This window comes from Solanum verrucosum, unplaced genomic scaffold, assembly GCF_900185275.1.
Source record: "Solanum verrucosum unplaced genomic scaffold, falcon-dt-bn FXZP01000121.1, whole genome shotgun sequence".
In the NCBI taxonomy this organism is placed as follows: domain Eukaryota; kingdom Viridiplantae; phylum Streptophyta; class Magnoliopsida; order Solanales; family Solanaceae; genus Solanum; species Solanum verrucosum.
Genome location: NW_026020509.1, coordinates 1,122,446 through 1,137,979, shown reverse-complemented (window position 1 = coordinate 1,137,979; position 15,534 = coordinate 1,122,446). Strand labels below are relative to the sequence as shown.

Below are 15,534 nucleotides of genomic sequence, written 5' to 3'. Positions count from 1 at the left end.
GTAAAAAAAATCATACAAAAACAAAGATATAATTTTGCATCTCAAAATATTTTTTTAACAAATATATCATCAACTTTGTATCTTAAAAAAAAAAAATACTCTAAAAGAATATACTTTAAATAAAATTTGTATTATTAATTATTATTCAAAAATTTAAGTTTTCTAATATATTTTTGTCTTTAGACCACCAAAATATTTGAACCGCCTAATAAGGAAGGGAATCCAAATTAGAGTACTACCTCTTCCCGTCTTTTTACACAAACCATTGCATTTTCAGGAAGGCCTTTGCCCGCACCAGCCATGAAACGTGGCTCGGAAATATCGACAGTTGGGTTCTGCAGTGTATTCACATTATATTAGATATCAAACAAAAGTTTTGCGGTGTATTCACATTGTATAAAACAAAATTCAACAAAAAAAAAATAGTTAAAAGAATCATTAAAGGATGGAGTACAGTAGATAAAGTTGTTTCTTCTTTAATCAGAGATATCAATTTTAAGTACTGAGTACGAAAAAAAATTGATATGCTTTTTCCCAAATGAGATTTCTAAATATATTAATTTAAATTAATCTAAAATAAATACTACATACTCCATAAAAAATAATTAAATAAAAATAAATGCTACTAATAAAAAACCTGTGGAAACTCTGATATAAGTCGGCACCAAGGTTTCTTCGTTCCAGCACCTGAGTGAAACGTGCATTCAATATTAGTATCAAATATAGAAAAAGCAGTGAACTTCTCAAAAAAATGAAAAAAGATAAATAAGCTACACGTGTACATTTTTACTTATTCACGCTAATTTATTGCTTATTTCCTAATTTTCTTTTATTATATTAAAATAGACTTGAGAGATTATTTAAATCGATTAATTTGAAGTACTTTTAAGTTAAAATAATTTTAAAACAATTTTAGAGTGTCTAGATAAATAAAGAAAAAATGCTTATAAATATATGTAAAATGATAAAAATAAATCAAAAATTATATTTTTAAAAATTTTAACATATAAGTTTTAGCTTATAAATCATAAATCAAAAGTCTACTTGAATTTGGCTTATTTTAAATGTTTTAAGACAAAGTAATTTTTAAACAATTTTAAAATATTTGGATTAGTTAAAAAAATACTTATAAACACTTGACTTTTAATTAAAATAATTAATAAAAATAAATGAGCATTAAATCAACAGCCACTAAAAGACAATCTAAAGTTCACATATGCATTAATATACGGATAAGTAAAATTAAGTGGACGAATCGAGTAAAAAAAAACGCTTGCCATCTATGATAGGTGTCATAGCTTCTCCGATGATCATGATTGTTTTTCCGACAGTCGCACCATCAACTTTCTCGTCAGTTGAGTTGTTGTCGCCGAGTTTTGATTGATCAGTCAAGCATAACTCCTTCGCTTTCTCCGATGGCATCATTAATTTTTTAGGTGAATCCACATTGTCATCATTTGCCTAAAAAAACCAATTAACAGCAATCCATATAAAGAAGAAAAATCATTCGTTCACAGAAACACTAAAAAAAAGTATGAAAATTATTTGTGCGAACCTTTGGACGTTGCGAAGGAGGAGATTTATCGTCTGGTGATGATGATGACCTCTTCTTTCCGGTAGGCGGCCGAGAGCCAGAACTTTTTTTTGGCGATACCATTTTTTTGTGTTTGAGAGGAAAAGAGTAATAGAGAAGAATAAATTGAAGTTTTGGTTCCTTGTTTGGTTTTGGTTAACTAGTATTTATTGTTTTTTTTAAAAGGGGTAGTAGACAGATAGGCACTGATGGTGTGAGAAAATAAATGAAAAAATAAAAATTAGTACAATTTAAACAATTTTAATTCGAAACTTTATTTTTAAGAGTGTTTGGATTGGTTTATACCAAGTGTTTTCAAGTTAGAATAATTTTAAATTATTTTTAAAAGTGTTGGTAAATCATATATATATATATATATATATATATATATATATATATATATATATATATATATATATATATATATATATATATATATAAAAGTACCTGATTTTAAGTTAAATGATTAAAAAACAAAAGTCAATATGATAATTTTGAAATCTAAATATGATTATAGTAATAAGGCATTCATTTTAAGAAAAAATATAAGGAGTATCATAGTAAAATTTTAAGAGTCAAGCAAAGTTTCTTTGACCGAAATTTCTTTACATGTCTATTCACAATTTAAGGTGTTAATTATTATGATTTATAGTACTTTTTGCATAATTTTCAAATATGCAAAAAAAAATCTAAAATAAATTATTTTCTATGTTTGGATTCACAAACAAAATTTAAAATTTAAAATTTTGAAATTTCAAGTGGGTTTATCCGAAACAAGTTCTTAATTAAATGTATGTATCCGAAATTGTTAGACATTTTTTTTAATATTGTAGAGGAAAAACTTATTTAAAACAACTTAGTTTATTCAAAATAGTTGTATTGATAGCCCTAGAAAACAATGTTACCATCCAAATACCAATTGTCTCATGTGTAACTGCCTCTACTTCTTTTCTTTTTTTAAAAAAGAAAAAAACAAGAGTAATTGAGTTGTTTTGTTTCCTATGGTTACTTCATTCCAAATGTCAGTTAAATAAGTAATGTAAATATATTTATGATGAAGAAAAACTAATCAAGATTTATTATACACAATTCAAAAATGAAAAAAAATTCTTCTTAGATTGAATAAAAAATTTTGAAATTAAAAAACTTGTTAAGGTGTGATAGAGTAATTAGTCAACTAAGTTCCTGAAGCTTAGTTTAAGTTTGAGACTAGCACCATGTGAATTGAACTTTGTAGTGATATTTAAATGAAAAAGACCAAAATAATGAAATACATTATTCTCAAATTTTAAAAATTGCGTCGATTTTAAGGGCTGATCATATATGAATTTCTCGATCATAAAATTAATTAAATTAAAAGTGTAATATTTTAACAATGAAGCTTGCAAATGATATATATCACACATTTTAATTTGGTATCAGAGCTAGACATATTTCTATTCTTAATTTAAATAATATTAGATACCATGGTTGTATTGTTCTTCAAAAGAGGTAATAATAAGATATATACTAGTAGGTGTAAAAAAAATGAAAATAAAATTAGAATTTTTAAAAGATTTAATCTAAATTATGAAGCTTTATTTTAAAATTCTTTTACCGTAATAAGGTGTTTATTTTAATTTTAAAAAGTAATATTTTTTTAAATTTCAGGAGTTAGTAATTTTTTCTATCAAACTTTTTTATATGTCTTCTAATGATTTTTCGATTGTTAATGTAATTTATAGTATCTTTTAAGTGATTTTTAAATATGTAGGTTTTATTTTCAAAAATTTAAACTTTTTATGTTGAAATTCACAATTAAAATTTAAAAATTATCTGAAATTGATTCTTAATTAAATGTATGTGCCAGAAATTGTTAAGATAGTTTTCCAAATATTGTATAGGAAAAACTTATTTATAACAATTTAGTCTATTATAAATGATTGTATTACTTGCCATATCATACTAGGCTCATGTATCACTATTTTCACATTTTTTAAAAAATAAAAAAACAAACTAATCGAGTTGAATTGTTTCGTGTGGTTACTCTATTTCAAATATGAATTAACTAAGTAACGTGAACCGATATATGATTAAAAAAAGAGAAAATACATAATCACCCCATTAAAGTAAGACCTATTTTTGAAAAAGACACTCAAACTTTGCGGGGGTCCTAATACACCCCTAAACTATTTAAATGTGAAATTATTGAACCATTTTTCGATATTTTATAGAGAGAGTGTATGCCACTCACCTGAAGAGCGTGGAAACCAAAAAAAATAAGATTAAACTTTTCTTTTGCAATATTTTTTATTAACTATTTAAATAATCTTTTATTTTACTGTTTAATTTGTTTTTCTTTCTTCTCCTTCATGAGTTTCACCATTGAAGGAGATGACAATAGCTTGAAATTTTTTTCTTTATTTTTCTCTCTTTTCGTTTTTCATTTAAATTGGATTTCGACGGAGAGATTTGATTGTAACTAAATAACACAATTTCAGTCCATAAAAGAAAATGCCTTTTTAGTCGGCTTTCTTCCATTGATAACGGAAGCAACAACAGATTTGTTGTTTCATCCTCAGATTTTTTTTCTCCTCTTTCTTGGCCGGCTGGGGTGAGAGAGAATTTTTATTTTTTTCAAATACCACCCAGATTGATTTATAGCAAAAATCAAAGGTAAAATAAACAAAAAGAAGACTTTGATAGAAATTTTAATTTGAAAAATAATAATTTTGAAAGTGGATTTGATTTTCCAGTTTTAATTTTTATTTAGTGTTGTTTCAATGGCGTCTACTCCAGGACGAAGGAGATCAACAAATGGGTTAAGCGAAGAAGAAAGAAAAAATAAAGAATCAAAACTAACAAAAAAGAAAACATAAATAAAAACAAAGATTAAGAAATTATATAAAAATTGACACATGGCAAGCAATAATTGGTGAGTGACTTCACCTTCTTTCTTATAAGTGGGTTTGACCCAAAAATGGGGTATTTATATTACTTTCAAATTGTTCAATGGGGTATTAGGACCCCCGCAAAGTTTGAGTGTCTTTTTCAAAAATAGGTCTTACTTTAATGGGGTAATTATGTATTTCCCCTTTAAAAAAATCAAATTCTATTATTCACATTTGAGAATTGGAAAATAATGTTTGTTAGATAGATAGAACATAATTATTCGAGATCTTGTTGATGCATAATATAACTAATTAGTCAATGAAGTTTTGAAGCTTAGTTCAAGTGATAAAGACTGAGGAACTTATGACTTACGTCATAGGTTTGAGACTTGCGCCATGCGAACTAAGCCTTGTATTGACATTTTAATAGAGAACGAAATAGAGGTGACCCCATTGTTAATAAACAAGTAAATAATGCAGAAGGGAAATTATAAAGATTGAGGATCGAAATTGAAAGACATGTGGTATTCGAGAATAAAATCTCAAATTTCAAAAAGAGTGCTAAGAATCCTAATTGATCTTAGTATTCAAAATTAGTGAGTTAAAACTAATTATGATCCTAATAAAATCAATTCAAAAACTTAGATAAAAAATGATTTAGACTCCTATTTCGAGGAAATTACAAACAAAAAATAGTATAAGATTAATCATCATCTTTAATTTACGAATAGAAACTAATGATATCACGTGAAAGAATTATAGCTTGTTTAGATTGACTTTAAAAAAATAGTTTTTAAGTCAAAAAATAAAAAATCAAACTTAAATGACTTTTAAGTCAAAAAATAAAAAAGTAGGAGATATCTACTTTTGATTTTTAACATATCTACCTTGTCAAACATTCCAAAAGTTAAAAATGACTTACAAGTATATTTGATCAACTTTTAAGCCAAATCAAATAGTCTTTTAGCCTCTTGAAGAGACAAATTTATAGTCACCATACACATATAGATTTATAATTATAAAGATTGAGAATAGAAATTATATTGAAAGACATGTGATATTCGAGAATAAAATCTCCAAATTTGAAGAAAAATGCTAAAAATCCTAATTGATCTTAGTATTCAAAATTAGTGAGTTAAAACTAATTATGATACTAATAAAATCAATTCATAAACTTAGATAAAAAATGATTTAGACTCCTATTTCGAAGAAATTACAGACAAAAATTAGTATAAGATTAATCATCATCTTTAATTTACGAATAGAAACTAATGATATCACGTGAAAGAATTATAGCCTGTTTAGATTGACTTTAAAAAAATAATTTTTAAGTCAAAAAATAAAAAGTCAAACTTAAATGACTTTTAAGTCAAAAATAAAAAGTAGGGGATATCTACTTTTGATTTTTAACATATCTACCTTGTCAAACATTTCCAAAAGTTAAATATGACTTAAAAGTATATTTGATCAACTTTTAAGCCAATTCAAACAATCTCTTAGCCTCTTGAAGAGATAAATCTATAGTCAACATACACATATATGTAAAGAATTGAGAACCATCTCAAATATTAATATTAATCATGTCTGGTCTGAAATAACCATATTCATCCCGAAAAAATCAATCTAAAGAAAATGGGATTCAAATCTACTTTTATTATGAAATAATAACTAGGAAGTTTAAGTTTGGAAACTTTTAAACTAGAAAATTTTAAAATATAGAACTTTTTAACTAGAAAACTTTGACTTTGAACATTCAAAACCCTAACATAATTATTAAAAACATCTACACTTTAAAATAATTATTAAAAATGTCAATATTTTAAAAAATATAGTGTATCCTAATTTAGTTCTTAATTTATCTCGCATTAATCACATGTTCTCTCTCATATATTATTTTTATAGCAAATTATATATTTATAATTATCCTCCTAAAATACATCATATTGTCACTCCTTATCAACTTCACTTTCTCTCTCTATTCATTATTTTTATTCCCCTTCTCTCTGCTTTCAGATTCTTTCCTCTCTTTTTTTCCCTTTTTTTTCTTCAAAATGGAAAAAATTAAAACAAAATATTTGCATCGTATTCTCGTTTAATCGGATAACTTCCTTTGAATTTGTATTTATTGGGTTAACATCATAATTTTTTTAGTTTTGATTTGTATTTATTTTTTTACCGTTTATGTATTTTTGTGTTCCAATTTATTCAACTTCAAAATCGTTTATTTAGTAGATTTCCTTTTGAGTCTGATTTTTTAGTAAACCTAGTTACTATCTTGGGTAGGTTTTGTATTTTGGTGCTTACATTTCTCCAATTTTAGTTTATATTTAATTTATTTAATTTCATACTTAATTTGTGTTCATATTAGTATTATCAGTTGTATTTTTCATATGTCAATTGTATTTATTTAAATGAAATTATAGATGACTAAAATGATATATAGTCTTACTTAAATTGTATTCATATTAGTATATGTTGTATTTTTTATATTTTAAATATATTTTCAGCAATATTATATTTATTTAAGCATATTGTATCCATGTGCATTCAAATCAATCATTTTGTATGCTATGTTCAAATTTAGTTATCAACTATATTTGTATATTCAAAATAAATGTATCTTGTATGTTGTGTATCATTATTTGTACTCATGTAATTTTATTTTTAACTTTTGATTAAACAAAAAAAACGTATTCTAAACTGATTTTGCATTTTAAAAGTTATATTTCAAAAATTATATTCAAAAAGTTGTTTCCTAACTGTTGATCAAATTCATTATTCACTTTTATTTGTAACTTTTGATTTAAGAAAAAGTGGTAGTCTAACCTGATTTGTATTCCAAAAGTTGTATTTCAAAAATTGTATTCTAAAAGTTGTTGTCTATAATTGTTGAACAATTTTGTATTCCAATCAAATTTATACTCCAATCATTCAATATATAAAATCATAATAATTCAATATAGAATAGGGATCACATCATCAAAATTGTATTCAAAATAAATCTATATTCTAATAATTCAATACATAATATCATCAAATTTGTATCCAAACTAATTTGTATTTCGGTTATTCAATATACAATATCATAACAATAAATTTCTATTTGAATAAAATTTCGAAAATCTACTCTCATGCTGCATCACCACTCATTTTGATGAATTATTTGAGATAATACCAGATCGATTATATCTTGAAGAACAAATGTGATTTTTCGATTGGATATTTCAATCAGCTTCTTTGATCGATCCTCGATTTTGTGTTTTGTAGGAACGCTGATGATGAATTGCTTCCCATATCTATCAACAATTTTGAATTTTCTAGGAAAAACAATGATGAACATATGCAATTTTGAATTTTAACGATGATGCACATAATTTTGATCGTTATACAATTTTGTATTTTTTAGGAAAGAAGGATGATGAACTTTTTTTTTACTCTTGACAAATAAAAGTAAAAATTCTTACAGGAGATTTGTCCATAAACGATGATCAATCGACTTGACTTCTACAAAGAATGAGGATTATCAATGGAAGGAAAATCGATAACGGAGTTTGAATAACAATTGATTAATTCAAGATTTTGTTATCCAACAAAAAGTGGGGCAAATCAACGAATACTTAAATTCAATTTCAATGGAGTTATTCGAAAATGGATATTGGAAATAGGCAGAACAATGGTGAAAGGCGTTTGAAAGAACAAGAGAGAGATGACACTTCGTATTTTTTCAATTGTAACTGATTAGAGATTTAAGTGATATTACCTTTTTGAAATATTTTTTTCCATGATTTTCTCCATTCTGTTGTTAAAGATTTGTATTCTTTCAAATTAAATGAATTAAATAAATACAAAAGTCAGTCTGATAGCAAACCAAAATATTGACATTTTAAATAAATATTGAAAGTGTTGACAATGGGTCCTATTAAATGCTAAAATATTGTTGTTTTGAAAATTTTCCATAAACATATTCTTGACTTTTCATTGAAACCCTCTAATTTTAATGAAACTATGTCAATGTGGATGTTATTAATTATTTTCATATTTCGAAGGCTACGATCGATTTTAAGAATTGACCCATATGAATTTCTCAATCACAAAAAAAAAAAAAAATTAAAAATATTTCCCCTTTGACAATTTAAACTTTTATTAGATAGATTACACATTTCAATTTGATATTAGAGCCGAATTTATTCATATTTTTTATTTAAACAATTTATCCACGGACCTCACATTATATATCTAATTTTGAATGTACAATAGGATATTGAACAGACCATATTAATTCAAGTACAATAAATATGTATTATTTTTGGACTATCCTCACTTTTTGAGATTTATTATATCATTTATTTGGTAAGTATCAAAAGAGTAACACTTAATGAAATAAAAATAAAAATAAAAATTAAAAATAGTTGAACTCCTTCCCATCAAGCAAAAGAGCAAACATTCAAATCATTATTGCATATTCGAATTCAAGATCTCTGATTAAGAATGAAACAGTTCCATCACTATATCATAACCTATGTTGGTGATCGTTCGGGTAGTTGTTACTAGCATTCTTTGCCTTTTTGTTATTCTAAGCTATATTTTATGACTTGTCTATTTGATGCCATGGCACCCTAACGACCCAACCTCTTATATAAATTCATTCTTGTATATTATTCGCACTTTGAATATGTTCTCTCATGCATCTGAAATATGTATTATATAAACTTTTCTAATAAAACGACTTTATTAATATTAAATACAAACTTATATTTCTTATTTAATAAATATATCAATATCAATATCAATATCAATAAATAAAAAGCAAATCCAAAACTAGATAAGGAGTTACATTCAAGAGAGGAACATCAGCTTCTTGGAGAGATGGAAGGTCTTACAATAGGTGGAGCAACTCCTTGTGTTTCTTCATCACTTCGTAGAATCTCTTCCAAAACAACCAATTTTGCCTCCAGACTTACCCCAAAAGCCGTCAAGAAGCACAGCCTAGCCGCATTTCAACCAGCATTTCATCTTTTCTCAACAAATGTCCCCAAAAGGCACATTAAAGCTCGTATATTCTTACCCCATTTGGTTGCTTCTATGGTAAGAACTTCGATTTCAACAATTTTTGATTACCCATTGAAGATTTTGGCCAACCCCACTTTCTCTTTTCTTCTTATGAATTCTGTCCCTATAGAAAAATTGATGACTTGGGTTAAAAAAAGTGTAATTTTTGTTAAATTTTCCAAATGGGTATAGAGGATTTTGTAATGCAGGCCCTCAACTGATTTAGGATTGAGGCTTTGCTGATTGATTGATTAATTTTTTGTTGTGTTTGGGGATTTTGTGTTCAGGAAGAAGTGGAGCAGACTTATATCATGATTAAGCCTGATGGTGTTCAAAGAGGCCTTGTACGCTTCAGTATATTCTTCTTTCTTTGAGTTTGGATTACTAGAAAGACTTTAACTTTATGTTTTTGGCCAGGTTTTTTGATTTTCTGTTTGAATGTTGAAGACATGTTTCCTTAATTGTTATAGGTTGGAGAAATTCTATCCAGATTTGAGAAAAAAGGGTTTAAGCTTACTGGATTAAAGCTTTTTCAGTGCCCCAAAGAATTAGCAGAGGTTTGCTTTCATGAGCTTTACTTGGGTGTCAATAATTCTTTTTCAAGAATTGGCATTTCCATGCACTATTTTGTGTTCTTGTTCCTCTCTTGTAGGATTTGCACTGCTCCCTTGTTAGTTGCTATGTTTTCTTATTCTTTGTACTTGGATTTGCTACACTTGAGCCAAGACCCGAGGGTCTTTCGGAAACAACCTCTCTACCTCCACGAGGTAGTGGTAAGGTCTGCGTACACTTTACCTTCCTCAGACCCCACTTATGGGATTCCACGGGGTATGCTGTTGTTGACATTTCCATGCAAGCATACTCTGGGATCCCACAACCCCCGCTGAAAAAAAGAAAAAAGGAAGAGAGCATGGTCTAAGAGATTCATTAACTGTTTTCTTTCAGATGTCCAAAAGTTTTCCTCTATCTGAGGAGGTTCATTTAATTCACTGGTTACCCTTTATAACTGCAATGAATGCTAGGAACCAATACAATACTCTTGGTTCCAGTTGACTCACATAAAGATTGGAATTGTAAAGTTGGACAAAATCCAATTTCAAAATTTGTATGTTGTTTGGACTACAAGACATTAAACTAGTAGGAAAAACAAATAATTTATGTAATAGTTAAGGAGTGGAAGGTTTATGTACCAGAAGAAATCTTTAAGGGTGGGCGGGGTTGGGTGCCAAGGGAGCTTCTTACTAGCCAGTTGCTTCTATTTACACTGTTGAGAATTCTATTGTTTTTTTTAACAGCACTATGATTATCTTTGCTTTATCAACCAAAAGAGAATTAAAATTGCCAAGTCAATTCATTCCTATTAACTGTGCCGTGAGGTAAAGTTGCTTAGAAGTTTTCAATTGTTACAGGAGCATTACAAGGATCTACAGTCCAAACCGTTCTTCCCCAAGCTGATTGACTACATTACATCTGGTCCGGTTGTCTGTATGGTAGAGTTTCTTCTCATTTTTTTCATTCACTAAGTCAAACCAACCAAATATATCAGCAATCTGAAAATTGAGTTTTAAACTGTATACGTCTCCTACAGTCTCTATGTTTTCCTAATCTTGTAAATTGTATCTACCTTTGGCAAGGGTTGGGAGGGTGTTGGTGTTGTTGCTTCAGCACGTAAGCTAATAGGAGCAACTAATCCTCTTAATGCTGAGCCAGGCACAATTAGAGGAGACCTTGCTGTTCAAACTGGAAGGTACGGCCATATATAGTTATTATTTTATTTCTGTTTATGTTCAGCAAGTACCGAGTCATGGATTCTGATGGCAATCTATGTGCAGAAATGTGGTACATGGAAGTGATAGCCCTGACAATGGCAAGCGTGAAATAGGTAAGAGTTTTCCTAATCTAGCAAAACTAGTTGAGTAGCATGTAGAATTAACTTAATGTGACCTCCCCCACATGTTAATAAGTTTGGTCATCCGCCTTTGAGCTGTTGCTAGACATGAATGAGACTTACATCAGAATCTTTACAGAAAGCAGTGGTGATTTCAGAGTTCATTTTTAGTATCTATGAGTAGTATCAAAGGAAAGAGCAAGAGTTCTTTTTGTTTTCTTCTTTTTGATAATTTTTTCTCGATAAAGTAAGGTAATATTATTAAAGAGGTACTACAAAATTAAAGCAAAATGTCCAATATGAAGTTGATTTCACAATGACATTGTACTTGTTGCTCTTTTTTAGCAATCCTTTTTTAGTTAATAATATCTTACATGTAGGTTTTGTTGAGACCACCTACAACTAGGATGTGTGTTCCATTAACATGGCTGACTAGTTGTTTTTTGCCCTCTAATATAAGATTTGTCTACTGATATAGTGAGTAATGAGTGGTAGTTCTTGGAAATTCTTTCTCTTGCAAATGAAGCTGAAAACTTATCTTCTAGATAAAACTAAGTTGGCCTTGATTCTCATTTAATCGGCGCTTTTCTTTATGTTTCCTTGCTGCAGGTCTTTGGTTTAAAGAAGGTGAATTATGTGCATGGACAGCAGTTCAAGAACCTTGGTTGGTGGAATAATACCTTAGCGTTATATGACTCTTTCATTGAAGTTTTGGAGGTTTGAGCTTAACTGTAAGAGATCCAGAGTGATATCACTTATTCGGCGTCTGTAATACGAAAATACAAGCACGTTATTGTATTATTTTTGGCATGGTTGGCCTGTTCATAAAAAGAGGGCCACTACTGGATTCTTATTTTTTCCAACTTGATGTCTAACTGCAGAATTAAGTTTGTAATTGTTATGTTGGTTGTTAACTCATTCTAGTTCTCAAGGTACTCTACATTTTCCTTGCAAATGGAAGACATAGGCAGTAGCAGCAAAGTCCACATTCTCCTTCTGCTACATTTATCTTAGATTCTGGTAGTGCCCTTTCTCAAATAGTTCTGGTTTTCAGATAGTAACAAAACAATAACCTCCTTTGTTACCTACTTTCAAGTGCTCTGAATTTCTGTCATGCTGCTTGATTGAATATTTTTTCCCGATTCATTCTGTAAAATAAGCTCCAAGGATATACATAGAACAGAAAAATAACAATAGATGAATTGCTCAAAAAGATACAGCAGCTTACATAAAGTTGCCTGATATGAACATACAGGCAATAACCCTCTCCACTACGGTCCCAAAACCGCTTCTCTTGCTATCCTTTTTCTGTTAAGAATATTGTCATGGAGTTTATCTTGTTGAGGACAAGCTAGCTAGAGAAAGCAGTTCAAATATTCATCTGCCATCTCGCACCTTTGGAATGAGGAGAATACCTCACTTCAAGAATTCTTGAAAAGGAATATACACTATACCGAGTAAACATAATATGCAGTTTTGGTCGAGTAGTAGGAGGCAGCATAGTTTGTAGCCATGGTGAACTCAAGCAACAAAACACCACTACGATTGCTTTTCCATTCACAAAAGCTGCTTCCTAGTAAAATGATATAGAAGTTACCCCCATCTGGCATTAAAATTAAGAGGAAGGTTTCTATGCAGAGTACAATTGAATATTGTATGTAAGAATGAAGAAGGAAATTCCAAGAACGAGTTACTGTTTCCCGTCTCCAGATTCTGTATCTTGCTTCTGACTGTCACTGCTGTGCGTGTTGCTTTGCATTTCAAGCAGTTTCTGTTGCTCCTCCTCCTCCGCAGATACTTGTGGATTTACATCTTTCACATCCTTAGGCTTGTTGCTTGTAGACTGCTGGTACATAACGCCACCAGACATGCAGATCAACAGCCCCACTGTTCCAATAAGTTTGGAGTGTTTATCCCATATGACTAGATTTATCACCACTGTCAAAAGTTTATTAACTATGCCAAGAACAGTAAATCCTGTTGCAGAGATTGCTCTACGACAAGAAAATCCAAAGAAAGAGATGGCTAAACCAAACAAACACGACAGGGCTACTGGTAAAACCACTTGAAAGCTGTGCCAATCTGACTCATCCTCAATTTCATGCTTAATCTTCTTCAATTCACCCATGATAAGGAGCTCTATAGGAAAAAGCAACAAAGCCTCAAGATTGTTGTACAGCACAAGACCCCATGTGTTCAGACCAATTGTCATAACCACGTGCTTGATGTAAACAAAATCAATAGACATGCTCACTAAATATGCCAAGGCCCAGCTGTAAGCTGTAAGCGTGAACTGGTAATCTGTACTGACATACAGCACGCTACCAGCAAAGATTGTACCAAGTGACAACCACGTTTTCATTGCTGGCCACGGCTGGTGCAAGTAGAGGGTCTCTCCTATTGCAACAAAGATGGGGACTGCTGATCTGAAGACAATAAAAGTATCAACATTGGCATGGAGGAGAAGCTCACTGTTCGTGAAAAGAGATAGGTAGAATATAATTGCTGCAGGTAGGAATCGCCACATTGTTCGAAGATCAAGTTTATCGGGTTCTATAAGCTTGAGCCATCCGCACATGAGAACTCCAGCTACACTTGTGAAGTACTGCAATGCAGTTAGTGCTCCGGGGTAAGGAAATTTCATTATGGCCCACTTGTTAATGATGGAGAGCAATGATGCTGAAAGACAGTACCCTGCAGCTATACCATAAACGGATGCCTGCTCAAGTAAGCTACTATACCAACTTGGTTGGTGACTGGAAGACGGTGAAGAAGCATCCAAAGACGTTCTGGCATCTCCACCTTCAGGATCTTCCGCATCATTTGACATTTTAATCTAATAAACAAGAAAGGGGGGAAATTTCTATAAGTTATCAATTAACCATTAACAACTAAAATAGTTTACCCTTCATGCAAGCTAACCTTGCTGCTGCTTTTTTTTTTTTTTTTGACAAGTAAAGGTACTATTAATATAAACTCAAGACCAAGCTGGTACTGCAACAAAGTACAACAAAGCTAGATACAATCTTCTAAAGCTGTAACAAAACCAGAAAATCCAGCATTTCATCAAAATCATTTGAAATTTAGCATTACACCAAATTTGAACTCTGGATGCATCTATCCTTAGCAACAAAATGTTCTCTCCCTTCCCCTCAAAACATCTTTTGATCCTCTCAAGCCAAAGTTATGTACCACAATATGCAGAAACAATAGTTTTGCTATGTGCATCAACCACTTTACACTTTATCTAGTGGCGGATCATCCTTATACGGTTATACTGCAGTCCTTAAGAGGATGTGCTTCATAACATGTAGAAAATGGATCTCTTATTCCATTTATGTTCAATGAATCCAGAAATAGCTTTTATTTCAGTATTTCCACTACACTAATGAAATGAGCTAAAACTTTACCCCATTCAAGCTATTTTTGTCTATTTCCTAAGCAGCTAAACTATAATGCACTGATTCTCCCCCCTGTTGTGATACTGCATTTGTTTTAGCCACAAGAAAATCAGAAGGGCCAGTAGCTCTAAACCTCTAATCCGGGATCCATTTGCAAGCTCACAAATAATCTCATTACCTTCCTGAGAAAGATCACGTCCTTCATTACAAGCTTGTACACATGCTTCTAGAGCTACTCAATTATTAAATCTGGGAACAAAATGGAATGATCTAAAACATCAGCTTCCCCTTCAATGCTACTACAGAATGCATTACTCTTCAGGCGAAAAATGCAATTCAGCCATTTACAGAAAGTCCACTATATTTGATGTCCTAACTATCAAGCCCCCTATTTATTACATCTGCGTTCTCTGTGGAAAAGACATGCTGTCACTAGGATGTTTTAACATTATCTACATTTCAATGAATTTGATTTGAGGTTCCAATTTTACTACCACCACCAAAGATCTATCAACATTGCAGGCTGCATCTGCTATACTAAAGTTACATAAAAGTACACATTACTCAACCTAACACATTTCTCTATGAACGGATGAAAAACAGGAAATACACATCATATAGTATTCGAAGAATAGCATTGAATTGCCAATAGTCCCCTTATGCCTCAGATGCATACCTTAAGCTGAAAATAATTTCAAATCCTTCAAAATCACTTGCACTCACTAGTTCTCCAGGAGCAGTAGGCTGCATAAA

The 15,534-nt window shown here is 30.2% G+C and overlaps 2 protein-coding genes across 2 annotated transcripts; one reads left to right on the top strand and one right to left on the bottom strand.

Moving 5' to 3' along the window:
• Positions 1-9,237: 9,237 nt before the first annotated feature.
• LOC125809604 (nucleoside diphosphate kinase 2, chloroplastic-like) lies at positions 9,238-12,320 on the top strand. The gene is made up of 7 exons (XM_049489199.1): positions 9,238-9,528; positions 9,780-9,836; positions 9,963-10,049; positions 10,902-10,982; positions 11,127-11,239; positions 11,325-11,374; positions 11,990-12,320. The coding sequence occupies exons 1-7, from the start codon at positions 9,310-9,312 to the stop codon at positions 12,055-12,057; spliced, it is 675 nt and encodes a 224-aa protein (XP_049345156.1). The 5' UTR covers positions 9,238-9,309; the 3' UTR covers positions 12,058-12,320.
• Positions 12,321-12,914: 594 nt separating this feature from the next.
• LOC125809593 (GDP-mannose transporter GONST3-like) lies at positions 12,915-15,526 on the bottom strand. Its single transcript, XM_049489185.1, has 2 exons — positions 15,458-15,526; positions 12,915-14,216 (listed from the first exon to the last, which is right to left on the bottom strand). Exon 2 carries the CDS (start codon positions 14,208-14,210, stop codon positions 13,071-13,073), a length of 1,140 nt encoding a protein of 379 aa, XP_049345142.1. The 5' UTR covers positions 14,211-14,216; positions 15,458-15,526; the 3' UTR covers positions 12,915-13,070.
• Between the last annotated feature and the right edge of the window lie 8 nt (positions 15,527-15,534).